General features: G+C 33.9%; 1 protein-coding gene across 5 annotated transcripts in view; it reads left to right on the forward strand.

Moving 5' to 3' along the window:
• LOC112911066 (membrane-spanning 4-domains subfamily A member 13-like) overlaps nucleotides 1-13,329 on the forward strand; it is a 28,779-nt gene that overhangs the window by 10,822 nt on the left and 4,628 nt on the right. For 2 of the 5 annotated variants that reach the window (XM_025987417.2, XM_025987421.2), the window contains 2 exons: nucleotides 3,115-3,210; nucleotides 10,050-10,665. In XM_025987417.2, the coding sequence (XP_025843202.1) occupies nucleotides 3,115-3,210; nucleotides 10,050-10,109 (156 nt within the window). In that variant the 3' untranslated portion in view covers nucleotides 10,110-10,665. The other 3 variants (XR_003233325.2, XM_025987414.2, XM_025987418.2) reach the window with 3 other exon arrangements.

Raw genomic sequence — 13,329 nt, forward strand, 5'->3', positions numbered from 1 at the left:
ACTGTATTTCTTCTTAAGATAGTAACATTCTCCAGTAAATGTGAATATCTTTATTGACATCACAACTGATTTATTTCGATTGTATTGGCTTTAAATTCAGAATTACAGAATATTAGTGCACCAAAAGACTTTAGCAATACTTATAAAATTCTTCTGTTTCAAATGAGAACATATCAGTAGAGCTCTTCTTTATTGCTGAATAACAAAACAAAAAATAACAACTTGAAAATTTTAATTCAAAAGTAATTCTAATGAGAAGACTCATTGTAGATGAGGCATCAATTTCCTGCTCCCCCCACCTCAACATTTCCCTCTCTACACCAGCACTATATGATAAAGGAACCATCAGTGGAAGGAATCCAAACATGCAGAACAGAAACCTAGAGGACAATGAAAGGATGAGAGAAGATGCAATAGTACCCCAAAATGGATTGTGTGTAATGAGTGATGGATTGATTTAAATAAGTATGCATTAGATTTTTCCTATACATTTTAAACAAATTCTCCATTTTCCCTGGAAATTCAATCTGGGCATCTTCATTTCTAATTTTGGTGGCAGAGATAAGGAGGAAGAATTAGGTTATTAAGTGAAGGATTCTTTCAAATTACTTAGCTGCCCACTCTTATTCAGAAGTTTATAATCATCAGTTTAAGATAATACAGCATAATATCCAGGACCCATCTTTTGCAAAGAGTATTGTAGACCGTATTTATCTGACCTGAACTCAGTAGTAATGATCAATTTCACAGTCTCCTAAATGCACAAGTTTCAGTTTTGTTTGCTGTGATTAATGACATGAATGAATTTATATATTAGACCCACATCTCTAACCCACAGTCTTCTCCTAGAGGCATTATAGAATCCTATTCCTACATTCACTAAGGCAGCCAAAATTTTACAAGATTTACTATAGGCCAGCTTTTCTGAATGCAAGCTGATTCCTTAAACCCATAAACTCATCAAGTTACCAGTGTTTCCAGGTAGGTTCAGCTATCCCAAAAAGTGCATGTCTCTGAAACACACTTCTCATATAGCAAAATGGTTGATAGGATAAATCCAGAACCAGACTGATTTTACTCAAACACTGTCTTCAGTACTCACTGTGTGTGACTCTGTGGACAGTTTCTTGACTTCCCTGCTTCTCAGCTTCTTTATGCCAATGGAGAAAGTGCTAACATATACCTATTAGTTAAACTACTTTGTCTCTCAGACTCTAGGCATGTTATTCTAATGGCCAGCTTGATGTTTCACTTGGATATGCTTCTCTTGTCACTATCTCAAATTAAACAGATATTAAATGGAAAATACTTGCCTCCTGAAAAGTACTGTGCTGCAAGACTCCCTTATTCAACCTCTGAAGTTCAAAACCTTGATGTAATCTTTTACCCTTCTTTTCTCTATCTTCCCAGTTACCACATATTGTTCATTATTTACCTTAACTTTTAATAATTAGGGCTTCCTTGGTTGTAAGTGACAAGAAATACAACCCAAATTGACTAAAGCAAGAAAAGGGCACTTATTAACTTAGGCTGGACTCAAATGCCTAAATCACCTGTCAAGAACTCAGTCATTCTTGCTGTTGTTTGCTTGTTTGAACTTTTCTGGCAGATATCCTGCTATTTTCAGGGACAGAATTTGAGAATAACACACATACAAATTAAGGGTCGGGAAAAGGACTTTTTATAATCTTAACAACTAAGAGGCCACCAGTACTTCCCAGCTAAAGTGCTACAATTGTGTTTCTGCCAACAAAATTAAATCAGAATTCTGATAAGGAAACTTGTTATTTTAAATCCTCCATAGTCTTTTCTTTATCCTCTTGTTAATATCATACACTCCCTGTACCTGAGTTAAACTCGCTTTATCATTTTCTTAAAACATGTTCATTCTTGCATTCAATTTTTTGCTCACACTATCAAACCATAGGTCATGTAATATGTATTTTAGTTTTATTATTTTCTATTTTATGTTTCCATTCCTTAATTATTTTGTCACATTTTGAATGTATGCTATTACATTTTTTCTGGAATAAGATACATTACAACAAAACTAGTAAATGAAAAATTTAAAGCTGCCTAGAATGTTGCTTCCCTCCTTCATTTTTCTCAGTCCTATTCTTGTTTCCAATGTCTTACCTTTTTATGAAGCCTTCTTTGATATGAATGGCTCAGGCCAACTTTGTGTTCCCTAAAATTCCTGGGCAAGTTTTTATCCATTCTGATATATTTAACCTTATTATATGTCACCTTACATTATTTTCTGTCTTTTCTACTTCAGTATATATAAACTTTGAGAAAGTAGGGATTTTTTTGTCATTTCATATTTGCCATCTAATCCCTAGCATCTAATAGTTTCTTGTATAAAATATAGTAAATAAATCCAAAAAAAATGGAGAAGGAAGAAGAGAAAGAATTGAAGGAGAGACGATTGTAATGTTATTCTTCCCAGGTCTGAATCATTCTTTCTATAGCCAGCACAATAACTACATTTATTTTCAAGATTAGGACCAATATCATTCATCCTGATATATAGTTGAAAATATCTTTCTGATCTCAACAGAAGGGATCTGCTTTATTATCCCAGCAAAATTATAATCACTGTATACTTCCAAGTGAGATATTGTTTGAGGATGATTTCATCCTTCCACATCATGCTACAGCAATTTCTATGTGTGATTTTTATCACCATACATACAAATTTAAGAAGGTCTGTAATTAATAACAGTTGTTTTCATACATGAAAATTGATTGATAAAGTGTCTTTAGTAGTTATTACTGGAGACAGAAGAGTCTAGTATTATTGATTGAAGAGCTTAGATAGAGACTCTGTGATGAAAAGAATAATGAGAATGAATAGTTTTAAGAAGTGAGACAAGAGTGCTGAGTGATGAAGACCACCAGTGGAAGCTGAAGATAATGAACTGTGGGAATTAAGGCTAGGAAAAGTAAAGTGGAAGACAAAGAAGTATAAATGACTAGGAAAGTCGAATGGTGAAAGCAGCTTATTTATTTTTCCTATTTTCCTTGACTCTTATAGTAGGAGGTCCTTCTGTGAACATATTTGCACTTATTAAATATAATAATGCAAGACCTCTCCCTATTTTCTGGTTTCAGAAACTTGGAAGGGAAGTTTCACGGGTTTTACTGATATCTTACCCCTTGGAATTTTCTATTGCATTAACATACTCAATCTTTGGCTGTATTGATTTGGTAAGTATTTATCTACTCTCTGGCAAATCAAGAGATGCTGATTTCTAGCACATACATTCTATAAGGAGATGATACAATATGTTAGAACTCATGAAAATGGAATATGTCACAATATTTTCTTTAAAATTTTTCATTTTTTATTAAGTTATACATTAAACTATAAAGTCAAATTTTAGAGTAAAAAGTTGTCCTCTTACTGTAGTCCTCATCATGCACACACATCCAAATCTAAACAAAAAATACATACAGACACACACACACACACACACACACAGAGTTTTCTTGTTTACTAATCATGTAATTCATATTCATAATGTTTGTCATATGTATTTTTCTCATCTATCATAAACATCTTTTCATTATAAAATGCCTTTTAGTAGCATCATACTTTTCATTAGTATTTATTTTCACATTTTTTCTTGCTGCATATGTAGCTTTTTTCCAGTTTTTAAAAAATTATAAACAATGATCTTTGCATATAAGACTAGTATTTCTGTAGGTAGTTGATTCCTAGAAGTATAATGACATTTTATTTTTTATACTTTTATAGTACTTTTATAGTGCTGTGGATTATTATAGCATTTGAGGATGTTATCAAAGTTTATGAGAATGATTATTTTATCACAGCTTAAAAAAACTAGATATCAAGGTGCCTGGATAGCTCAGTTGGTAAGCATCCAACTCTTGACTTCCAGTCAGGTCATGATATCAGAGTCACAAGATTGAGACCTGCATAGGGCTTCCCACTGGATGTGGAACCTGCTTAAGATTCTCTCTCTCTCTCTCTCTCCCCCTCTACCCCCTGCCAACGCTGTTCTTGTGTGCTCTCTCTTTCTCTCTCAAAACAAAACGAAACAAAAAGTTAGATATCTACACTCATTCATTCTTTCACAAATATATACAGAGGGCCTACTACTTACTAGGCATTGTAATAGGCACTAAGGACACAATGATTAACAATACAACATCCCTACCATCAGGAAGGTTGCATTTTGGTGGAGGAGAAAAACAACAAATATATATGCATGTGTTTGTGTATATATATACATATATATTTATGAGTATATATATATATATATCGATATATAGATATAAAATAATTTAAGGAAGTGAAAAATGTTATGGAGTAATATGAAAAGGAGATAAAGCAAAGATTATTTTTACATAGGTTAGTAAGAAAAGACCTCCCTGCAGGGACTAACTGAAGTGTAGAAGTAACATGGGAAAAAGAGTTTTCTAAGAATAGGGAATGAGTGGGGTTTCCAGAATGGCTGAGTGAGGATATAGCAAAGCTCCCTAAAAAGAAATGATAAAACTGGACAGACTGTCAATAAACAACCTTTTAAAGATTCTGGGAATTTACCAAAGCATACAACATTTTTTTACTTAAAAAAATTTACTAAACCTCAGTAAGAATAGTGGGTGGGTGTCTGTGACATTCTATTTTGAGACTGCTCCAATTCCTCTCAGCCTCCACCCCAGGTTCCATTTTGGAGTATAGAAGTCTTACTGGCTCAAAGTGTATATTACTTTCCTAGGGCTACTCTAACTACTACAGACTATGTGACTTAACAAGAATTTATTTTCTCACAATTCTGGAAGCTGGAATTCCAAGATCAAGGTGTTGGTAGGGTTCTGAGGCCTCTCTCCATGGGTTTTATTTTTATTTATTTATTTTCTAAAGGAAGAGTAGAATTTAACACTAGTGACTCTCTCTATAGGACAAGTTCCATGTCAGTACAGAACATATCTCTTTCATGGATCATTTTATCTCATGTGCCCTGTACAAGAGTGAGCACACAAAATATGTGCTGAATAAATGAACTGATGAATTAATCATGTATCTTATCTCAAATAATGGGCAAACTACTTCGTATAGTTGGAGATATTCAAATTTTTAAATTAAATAAATGAAAGAAGAAATGAATGAGAATGAAGAAACAAATTATATGTTGTTGGGGCAAGGGAGGGTGGGGTCAACGTAGCATGTAGTATAGAAAATTGTTCCCTCCCCTAGAAGAACTCAGAAGCTTATGTGTCCCATGGTGGGAAGGATATTACTTCTTTTGGCATGCATAATTTTCTAACAAGTTGGCCCTTATATTTGTGCAAAATGGCCTTTACAGATATAATTAAGCAAGGTACAGAAAGAAATCCACAGAAAAAAAATCTCCAAAGACAAAAAAATCCAAATTTCTGGTCATTCAGAGTAATCAGCTGTATTCACCCTTCCCCACCAAAAAAGCCACCAAGAAATTTGTATTACATTTTTTTTTCCAGTTTCTTGCTGTAGCTCTTAGTGGGCTACATAATAAGGAAAACACCTTATGTGTTTGCATGTGATATTAGGTGAATAGAGGAGTTAGATTAGATTATTTAAATGATCAAAGCCCTGGTTTTTGAGTTAAAATTGCTTCTCTAAAAGGGATATGGGACCTTGGAGCAACCAAGAGAATTTTGTAAGCCATGTTCCTCAGATAACAGGCAATGTCTTTTTACAGTTTTGCAAATTTCCAGCTCCTCCCTCTTTAAAGTGTTTTGCCAAATGCTGAACATGGTGAAAGTCCATAATGCAAATATCAATTGTACATATTTATAGCTCTCATTCTTCATATGTGTTTAGTCCCTCAGTTTTCATGAATTACATTACATTCTTTTCCCTAGTGAAATGCTGCAAAGCATAGGTGTCTAGGTGTTCATCTCCTTGGGTTTTAGATGGCTGTCTTCTCCCTACATCTTCACAGGGTCTTCCCTCTGTATGTCTCCTCATCTTATAAGGACATCAGTCATTGGATTAAAACCCACTGTAATGACTTTATTATGACTTCATTACTGCTTTAAAGACTCAATCACATTCTGAGGCACTGGGAGTTAGGACTTTAACATATTGAACTTTAGGGGGACACAGTGCTGCCCTTAACAACCTCTAACCAGTCATTGCCTGACTACTTATGCTGACCAGAGAAGAACCCCATTAAACAAGTCTTTTTTTTAAAGATTTTATTTATTTATTCATGAAACACACACACACACACACAGAGGCAGAGACACAGGCAGAGGGAGAAGCAGGCTCCATTCAGGGAGCTTGATGTGGGACTTGATCCCAGGACTCCAGGATCATGCCCTGGGCCAAAGGCAGGCACTAAACCACTGAGCCACCCAGGGATTCCCCTTAAACCAGTCTTAAAAATAAAAATGTGAATTTAAATAAATGAAAAAAGTAAGTAGACATGTCAGAGACCACACACTGCAAGGGAGACAGACTCCACAAAATTAGTATAGGCAAGTCACAAAAGGCAGCAATAACAAGCACTCTGGGGGAAGATAAGGGAATCAGATACCAGAGTCACTACAATATATTGTATAAAATATCCATTTTTCAACAACAAAAATATGACATGCAAAGAACAGGAAATGGTAACATACACACTTAAAAAAAGAGCAGCCAGTAGCTACAGTTTTGGGGGGAAGAGAATGACAAATGTTGGCTTTCAGAAAGAAAGACTTTAAATAAGTAAAGAAAAACGTGTTAAAAAATTAACGTATTTGGGACACCTGGGTGGCTCAGTGGTTGAGCATCTGCCTTTGGCTCAGATCGTGATCCTGGGGTCCTGAGATCGAGTCCCACATCAGGCACCCCGTGGGAAGCCTGCTTCTCCCTCTGCCTATGTTTCTGTCTTACTCTCGGTCTATCATGAATAAATAAATAAAATCTTTTTAAAAACTAACATACTAGTTAACATTAACATTAAAAATGATAACAGTAACTTATCAAATAAGAGTATGAATATCTATTACCTTGATTGTGATATCATGAGTTTGCATAGTCTAAATTTGTCTAATTGCATCCATTAAATATGTTCAGTTCTTTGTATATGTTATATTTCAATAAAACTATTACTTTTTAATAAATAATAATATAAATAAAAGAGATACGAATTCTTAGAAAGAATCAAATGGAAATTCTGTAGTTTAGAAATACAGTTCCTGAAATAAAGAACTCACCAGAGGGAATGAAAAAAAGATTTGTGCTAAAAGAAGACAAACATCAGCAAACATCATAGAATGATATAGATCATCCAATCTGAAGAACAGGAAATAAAAAGAAGAAAAATTAATAGAGCCTCAGAGATCTTTGGGACACCATCCAGTATACCAACATGAATAATGAGAATCCCAGAAAATGAGGGAACAGGAAAAATACTTGAAGAAATAATGTCAAAAATTTTCCTAAATTTGATGAAAAATATTATTCTACATATGTAAGAAGCTCAGTAGCCTTCAATTAGAATAATCACAAAGAGATTCACTCCTAGACACCTGAGAACAAAACTGAACTAAAAAAAGAAAATCTTAAAAGCAACAAGAGAAAAATGATTTTCTGTAGAATAGAACAACAGTAAGTTTAACAGCTGACTTCTCATCAGAAACAACAGGGGCCTGAAGGCAATGCGATGGCACATCAAAGTGTTAAAGGAAAGCAGTCAAGCACGAATTCTGCACCTTTAATTAATCATTCAAACATGCAGGTGAAATAAAGACACAGAGGAGCAAAGAGAGAGTATGTGGCTAGGAGACCCGCCTTACAAGAAACACTAAAGGAAGCTCTTTAGTCTGAAAGGAAGTGATATCAGATGGAACTCAAAAACACATGAAGAAATAAAGAGCATCGGTAAAGGTAATTACTGCAGATGACTATATAAAAAAAACAAAATAAATATACCTTTTGTGCTTCCCTTAACTGAATGAAAAGACAATTACATATAAATTGCATTGGGCCCAACGAGATAATCCAAAATAATCTCCTTACTTTAAAGTCACGTTATTATCAACCTTAAGTCAATCTGTTACAACTACTCATCTCTGCCTTGTAGTATGAAAGCAGCCATAGACAACGTATAAATGAATGAATATGGTTTCCTTCCAACAAAACTTTCCAAAATAGGTAGTGCGCTGGACTGGGTCCATATTCCAGAGTTTACCAACCTCTATTCCATATAGTCTCGTTTTTCTTCTGAAATTTTAAGAGATAATATTATAAAATAAATAATTATAACCTACATTGCTGAGTTTATAACATGCAGGTATAATATATATGACAATAATAACACAAAGGAAGATGGGAGGAATAGAGCTACATGAGAACAAAGTCCCCAGGTATCTTGGTTCATCCCTTCACTCACACTAAAAGGAATCATGAACTAGAGTCAAAAGGACTAGAACTAAGGAAAGAGGACAGACTCAGGAAAGGCAAAAACATGCCTTTAGAAAATAACCCTTAAGGGCTGAGACCAAGGTCAGGTTCCTTTATTTCCCACCAGTGCTTCTGAAGCCTGGCTATACATTAGAACAGACTGAAGGCTTGCACTGAGGGCCACAGGCCACTAGCCCACTCAAGAATTAAACTGGTCTGGGATAAACTCCTTGCCATGTATTCATACTGAGGTACAAGTTTTCTTTTTGGCAAAGTATTTTGTAAAGTGTGTATCTGTGTCCTACAAAAAAGCACTGAAACTTACTTTCTAGGTGTCTTCTCTCTAGTTCTATACAGGGCAGCAATAAAAAAAATTCCTTTATTGGAATTAAAGTAGCAAATAACTGAAGCAGTTTGTGATAAATTAAGATGCACATGCTAATTACTCGACTAGTAAGAACACTCAAAAAGTACAATAAGATCAACAAAGAAGTAAGATAATATACAGAAAGTATTAATAGGCAAAGGAGAAATATAAAAGACAAAGGCCTATAGAAAACAAATAGCAAGATATCAGACATAAATAAATCCAGTCATTTCAATAATACCATTAAAACTACACTGAGATATTCATTTCCTAACAATGATTAACTTTCAAAATACGATTCTAAGTGATGATGGTGCTGATTAATAGAAGAAATCTCTCCTGCTTGAAATGTAAATTATTACAACTTTGAAAATTTTTGGAGCATTATTATGTAAAGTTAAGATATGCGTACCTAATGAATAATTTTAATTCTTAGTTTATACCCAACAGAAATTTGTGTCCATATGTACTATGATACACTTCCAGAAAAATACCAATATTATTCATAATAGTCTCAAAGTGGAAACAATATGAATTGTGAGTGGTGAATATATTGAAGTACATTACTTTAATAACATTCTACATAGCAATTAAAATGAACTATACCTATACTTAACAACATGGACGATTATCACATATATAATGTTAAGTATATAAAGTCAGACCCAAAGAATGCTACTGTATGATTCCATTCATATGAAGTTTGAAACCAGGCAAAACTAAAGCCGAACTAAAATGTTTACTGAAGTATGCAAGCTAGGAAAACTGGAAAGAAAAGAAAAGATTAATTACCTAAGGGTCTAAATGACAAGTTATTTTTGGAAGGAAAAACTGGGAAGTAATTGGGAAATACTATGACAAAATAACTTTTGGGGTTCCAGCATCCTTTCATGTTCAAGAAGAATTTTTAGTTGTTGTTAAAGTTTGGAAGTATGCCAAAAGTCATAAGTGTCTGGGACAACCTGGGTGGTTCAGTTGGTTAAGCATCTAACTGTTGATTTGATTTCAGCTCGAGTCTTGACTTCAGGGTCATGAGTTCAAGCCCCATGTTGGGCTCTACCCTATGTGGGGAGCCTACTTTAAAAAAAAGGTTACAAGTATCTAGTAGGAATTAAGAGAGTGGATTGAAGTAGAGTTGGGACACAAAGAGGACACATGACACTAACATTTTATTCTATAAACATCACTATTGCTTATGGTTTTAAAAATTAAGTATTTGTTGCATATATGATCTTAGGAAGCATGATATGACTTATAAGAGGTCAATTTTTTTTTCAGAATCGTCATAATGAAGATACTCTCACAGCTGTAACAGAGGAAGCTGAGAGCACTTTTTAAAAACCTTAGAAATGTGAGATTTTTCCTGGTGCTCATACCTGATGTGGGCCCTAATGATATCTCTGTATAACAAAGCTGCTACAAAGCCCACAGATTTTGTGCAAAAGAAAATACAAAACAAGTTGGATTTTTCTTCTTAGTATTCAAGAAATTTCTCTGCACATATTTTTGTAGGCTCCAAGTGGAAAGCTTTTCCCTATTTAAATATATTATTACAAGGAAAAATTTATTTTCTAAGTACTCTGAACCTGTCAACTCTAACTCTGAAGCTGTCAACTCTCCCTATTGAACTTTTATAAGAGACCATAAAAAAGATTTGTGATTGTCTCTAGAGTGCAGGCTCTAAAGACTTGGAGCATGATACTGAATAATTCTCAGGAAAACTTTAAATAATTTATGCCCCTACAAGTGAAGAGTACATTTCAGTATGAATTCTTCTACCTGAACTAGCTTCTACTTGAACAAAATAGGAATCAAAAGTCATCCAACTCAAAGTCTGTTCATTGTTCTTTTTTGACTGCTCCTCTCCTCATTAAAGTTCCCTTCTGCCCCAAGAGTCTCTGCTATCTTTCTTACCTTCCATTTCCCTTGATTCTTATTTCTTATCATTACTTGGATCATCTGTTCAATTGCTTTTCAAAGCAAACAAGCTGCTTTTCCACAATGAGAATTTCTCAAGAATCTTTTCTGAATTCAGATTCCCCCTCTCTTCTAATAGGGAACAGAACTTCAGAAAATCTTGCTGCGCAATATTAGCCTTGCCACTGAGTTCATGTAGCTCTCTTTTAGATGTGCTGCTGGGTTTTTGTTTTTGTTTTTGTTTTTGTTTGTTTGTTTTCTGCCTTGTTTCTCAAGAGGTTTCATCAATTGTTATTTCATATTATAAAAAGATAGATTTCATGGGTCTAAGAATTTCAGTGCTTTTGTCTATCAGTTCAATACACACTAGGTGTCTTCTGTGTGCCAATGACTGTATTAAACTCGAGAGTATCAAAGAAAAATAAGGGACCTCACCACAAGCAGTTTTTGTTTGAGGAAGAAACAAACAAATAGCAAATCAAGACTATGCAGTGTCATACATATATTACCAGAAATATGAAAAAAAATTGAAGTAGTACAGAAGAGATAATGATCCTTTTGATGGTAAATAAAAGGAAAATGGAATAAAGCTTTATGAAGGATACAGCCTCTGAGCAGGGGATTAGTTATAGTTTACAAAGCAGAGTGGAAGGTGGGAAGGCATTTCAAATGAAATTATCTCATGCAAAAAAACAAAAAGAGTATATTAAAAAGATCATAGTACATTCCAATAGCTAAAATAAATATCATTAAAACACAATGACAAGAAGGAATAGGTCAAGTGAAAATAGGAGATGTAAAAAGCCAGATGCTAAGTTAAATCATCAAAGACTGTTGACTGTATTGTACTGAACTGTATATATCTTGCAGATAGTGGGAAGCTACTGAAGAGTTTTTAAGTAGGAAATGACAGGCTTGGATTCACTTGAGGAAAAAGTATTAAGTAGGTGGAAATGCATTAGAAAGGATGAATTTGATAAGAACAGCTAGAATGTGGAAGAGAATAATGGATAATTATTGTAACGATTTAGACACACAATGAAAAAGAATGTCAATTTTAGCTATGATGACTGATTAGACATAAGTTATGAAGGAAAAAAAAAGAATCTAACTCCCCAGTTTTTCGATTGAGTGATACCTACATTGATACAAAATGTAGAAGACATAACAGCAGGATTGCATGATAGGTTCTGTTTTGGATAAATTGAATTTGAGATAATTATGAGACATTAAAGTAGAGATATCTAATAGGCAGTTGAAAATACTTGGAGGTTGAATAAAAGCTATATAGAGATTGATTTTGGTGGTAGTTAAAAATATGGAAAAGAGTTTCCATTTTCAACAAGGACTAGGTTTTTGCAGAACACAACAAAACCAGGTCAAAAATTTAAAAGACCATCTGCTTAAGGGTATCTGAGGTCTAGATTTAAGGAAGCTAGAATTTAAGGAACCAAGAATCCAGAGTTGAAAACAAGACACAATCCAGGCTTTTGACATAGCTTTTCTCCCAGATGAATTTTCTGAATCACAAACAGCAGATGAGAGGCCAAGAAGCTGAAAAGAGCTTCAAGTGTTCTTTTGGGTTGTGAAGACAATTAATTGGAGCTCAGGCTCACTGAAGTGTGAGAAGCTCATAAACACCCAAAATGTTTTGTTATGTTCCCCCTTACAAGGGCCATATCCTAAGGGTAATAGTGAGCGAAAATGGGCCATACTTCTTATAGACTGATGTGTGGACCCAAGTCAGCTCTGTTACTGACTACTAAAGGGAGTTTCTCTAAATCTGAGAAAGGTAAAAAAGTAAAAATTGCAAAAGGAAATTTTTGAGCAAAAATGGGCCATACTTCTTATAGACTGATGCGTGGACCCAAGTCAGCTCTGTTACTGACTGTGCTAAAGGGAGTTTCTCTAAATCTGAGAAAGGTAAAAAAAGTAAAAATTTCAAAAGTAAGATAACATTATCCTGAGCATCAACTTATCTCTACAGTTTTTCATACATAATGTCTCATTTTAATCAAAACAAGAATTAAAAGAAAAAAATTAACTGAAATCCAAGAGAAATCACAGGCCTACAACTAAATAACAGAATTATAAAACTTAAATGACAAGATTTTAGCAGAGAAATGAAAATTATAGAGTCAAATGGAAGTGAGAAATCACATAATTAAGATATAGATTCATATATGAATGTAACAGCTACTAAACATAACTGATAACTGACGGGCACTGAGGGGGACACTTGACGGGATGAGCACTGGGTGTTATTCTGTATGTTGGTAAATTGAACACCAATAAAAATTAATTTATTAAAAAATAAATAAAATCAGACCTCCAGGGTTAAAAATAAATAAATAAATAAATAAATAAATAAATAAATAAATAAATAAATAAACAAACATACATAACTGATAAGGAAATCGGGGGGGGGGGTAAAAGAAAAAATAAAAGGAAAATCAGACTGAAGCATTGAGAATATGATAGAAAATGCAATGTGGGGGGTGAAAACAGTAAGATACATATTAATAAAAAGTTCTAATACCATGTATTTGAAATTCTAGGAGAGTAAAGATAAAAGCAAATAATATTTAAAGAAATTATGTCCTGGGAATGTTCCCAAGTTGATTAAAAATAACAAATCATA

This window comes from Vulpes vulpes, chromosome 5 (genome assembly GCF_048418805.1).
Source record: "Vulpes vulpes isolate BD-2025 chromosome 5, VulVul3, whole genome shotgun sequence".
Classification (NCBI taxonomy): domain Eukaryota; kingdom Metazoa; phylum Chordata; class Mammalia; order Carnivora; family Canidae; genus Vulpes; species Vulpes vulpes.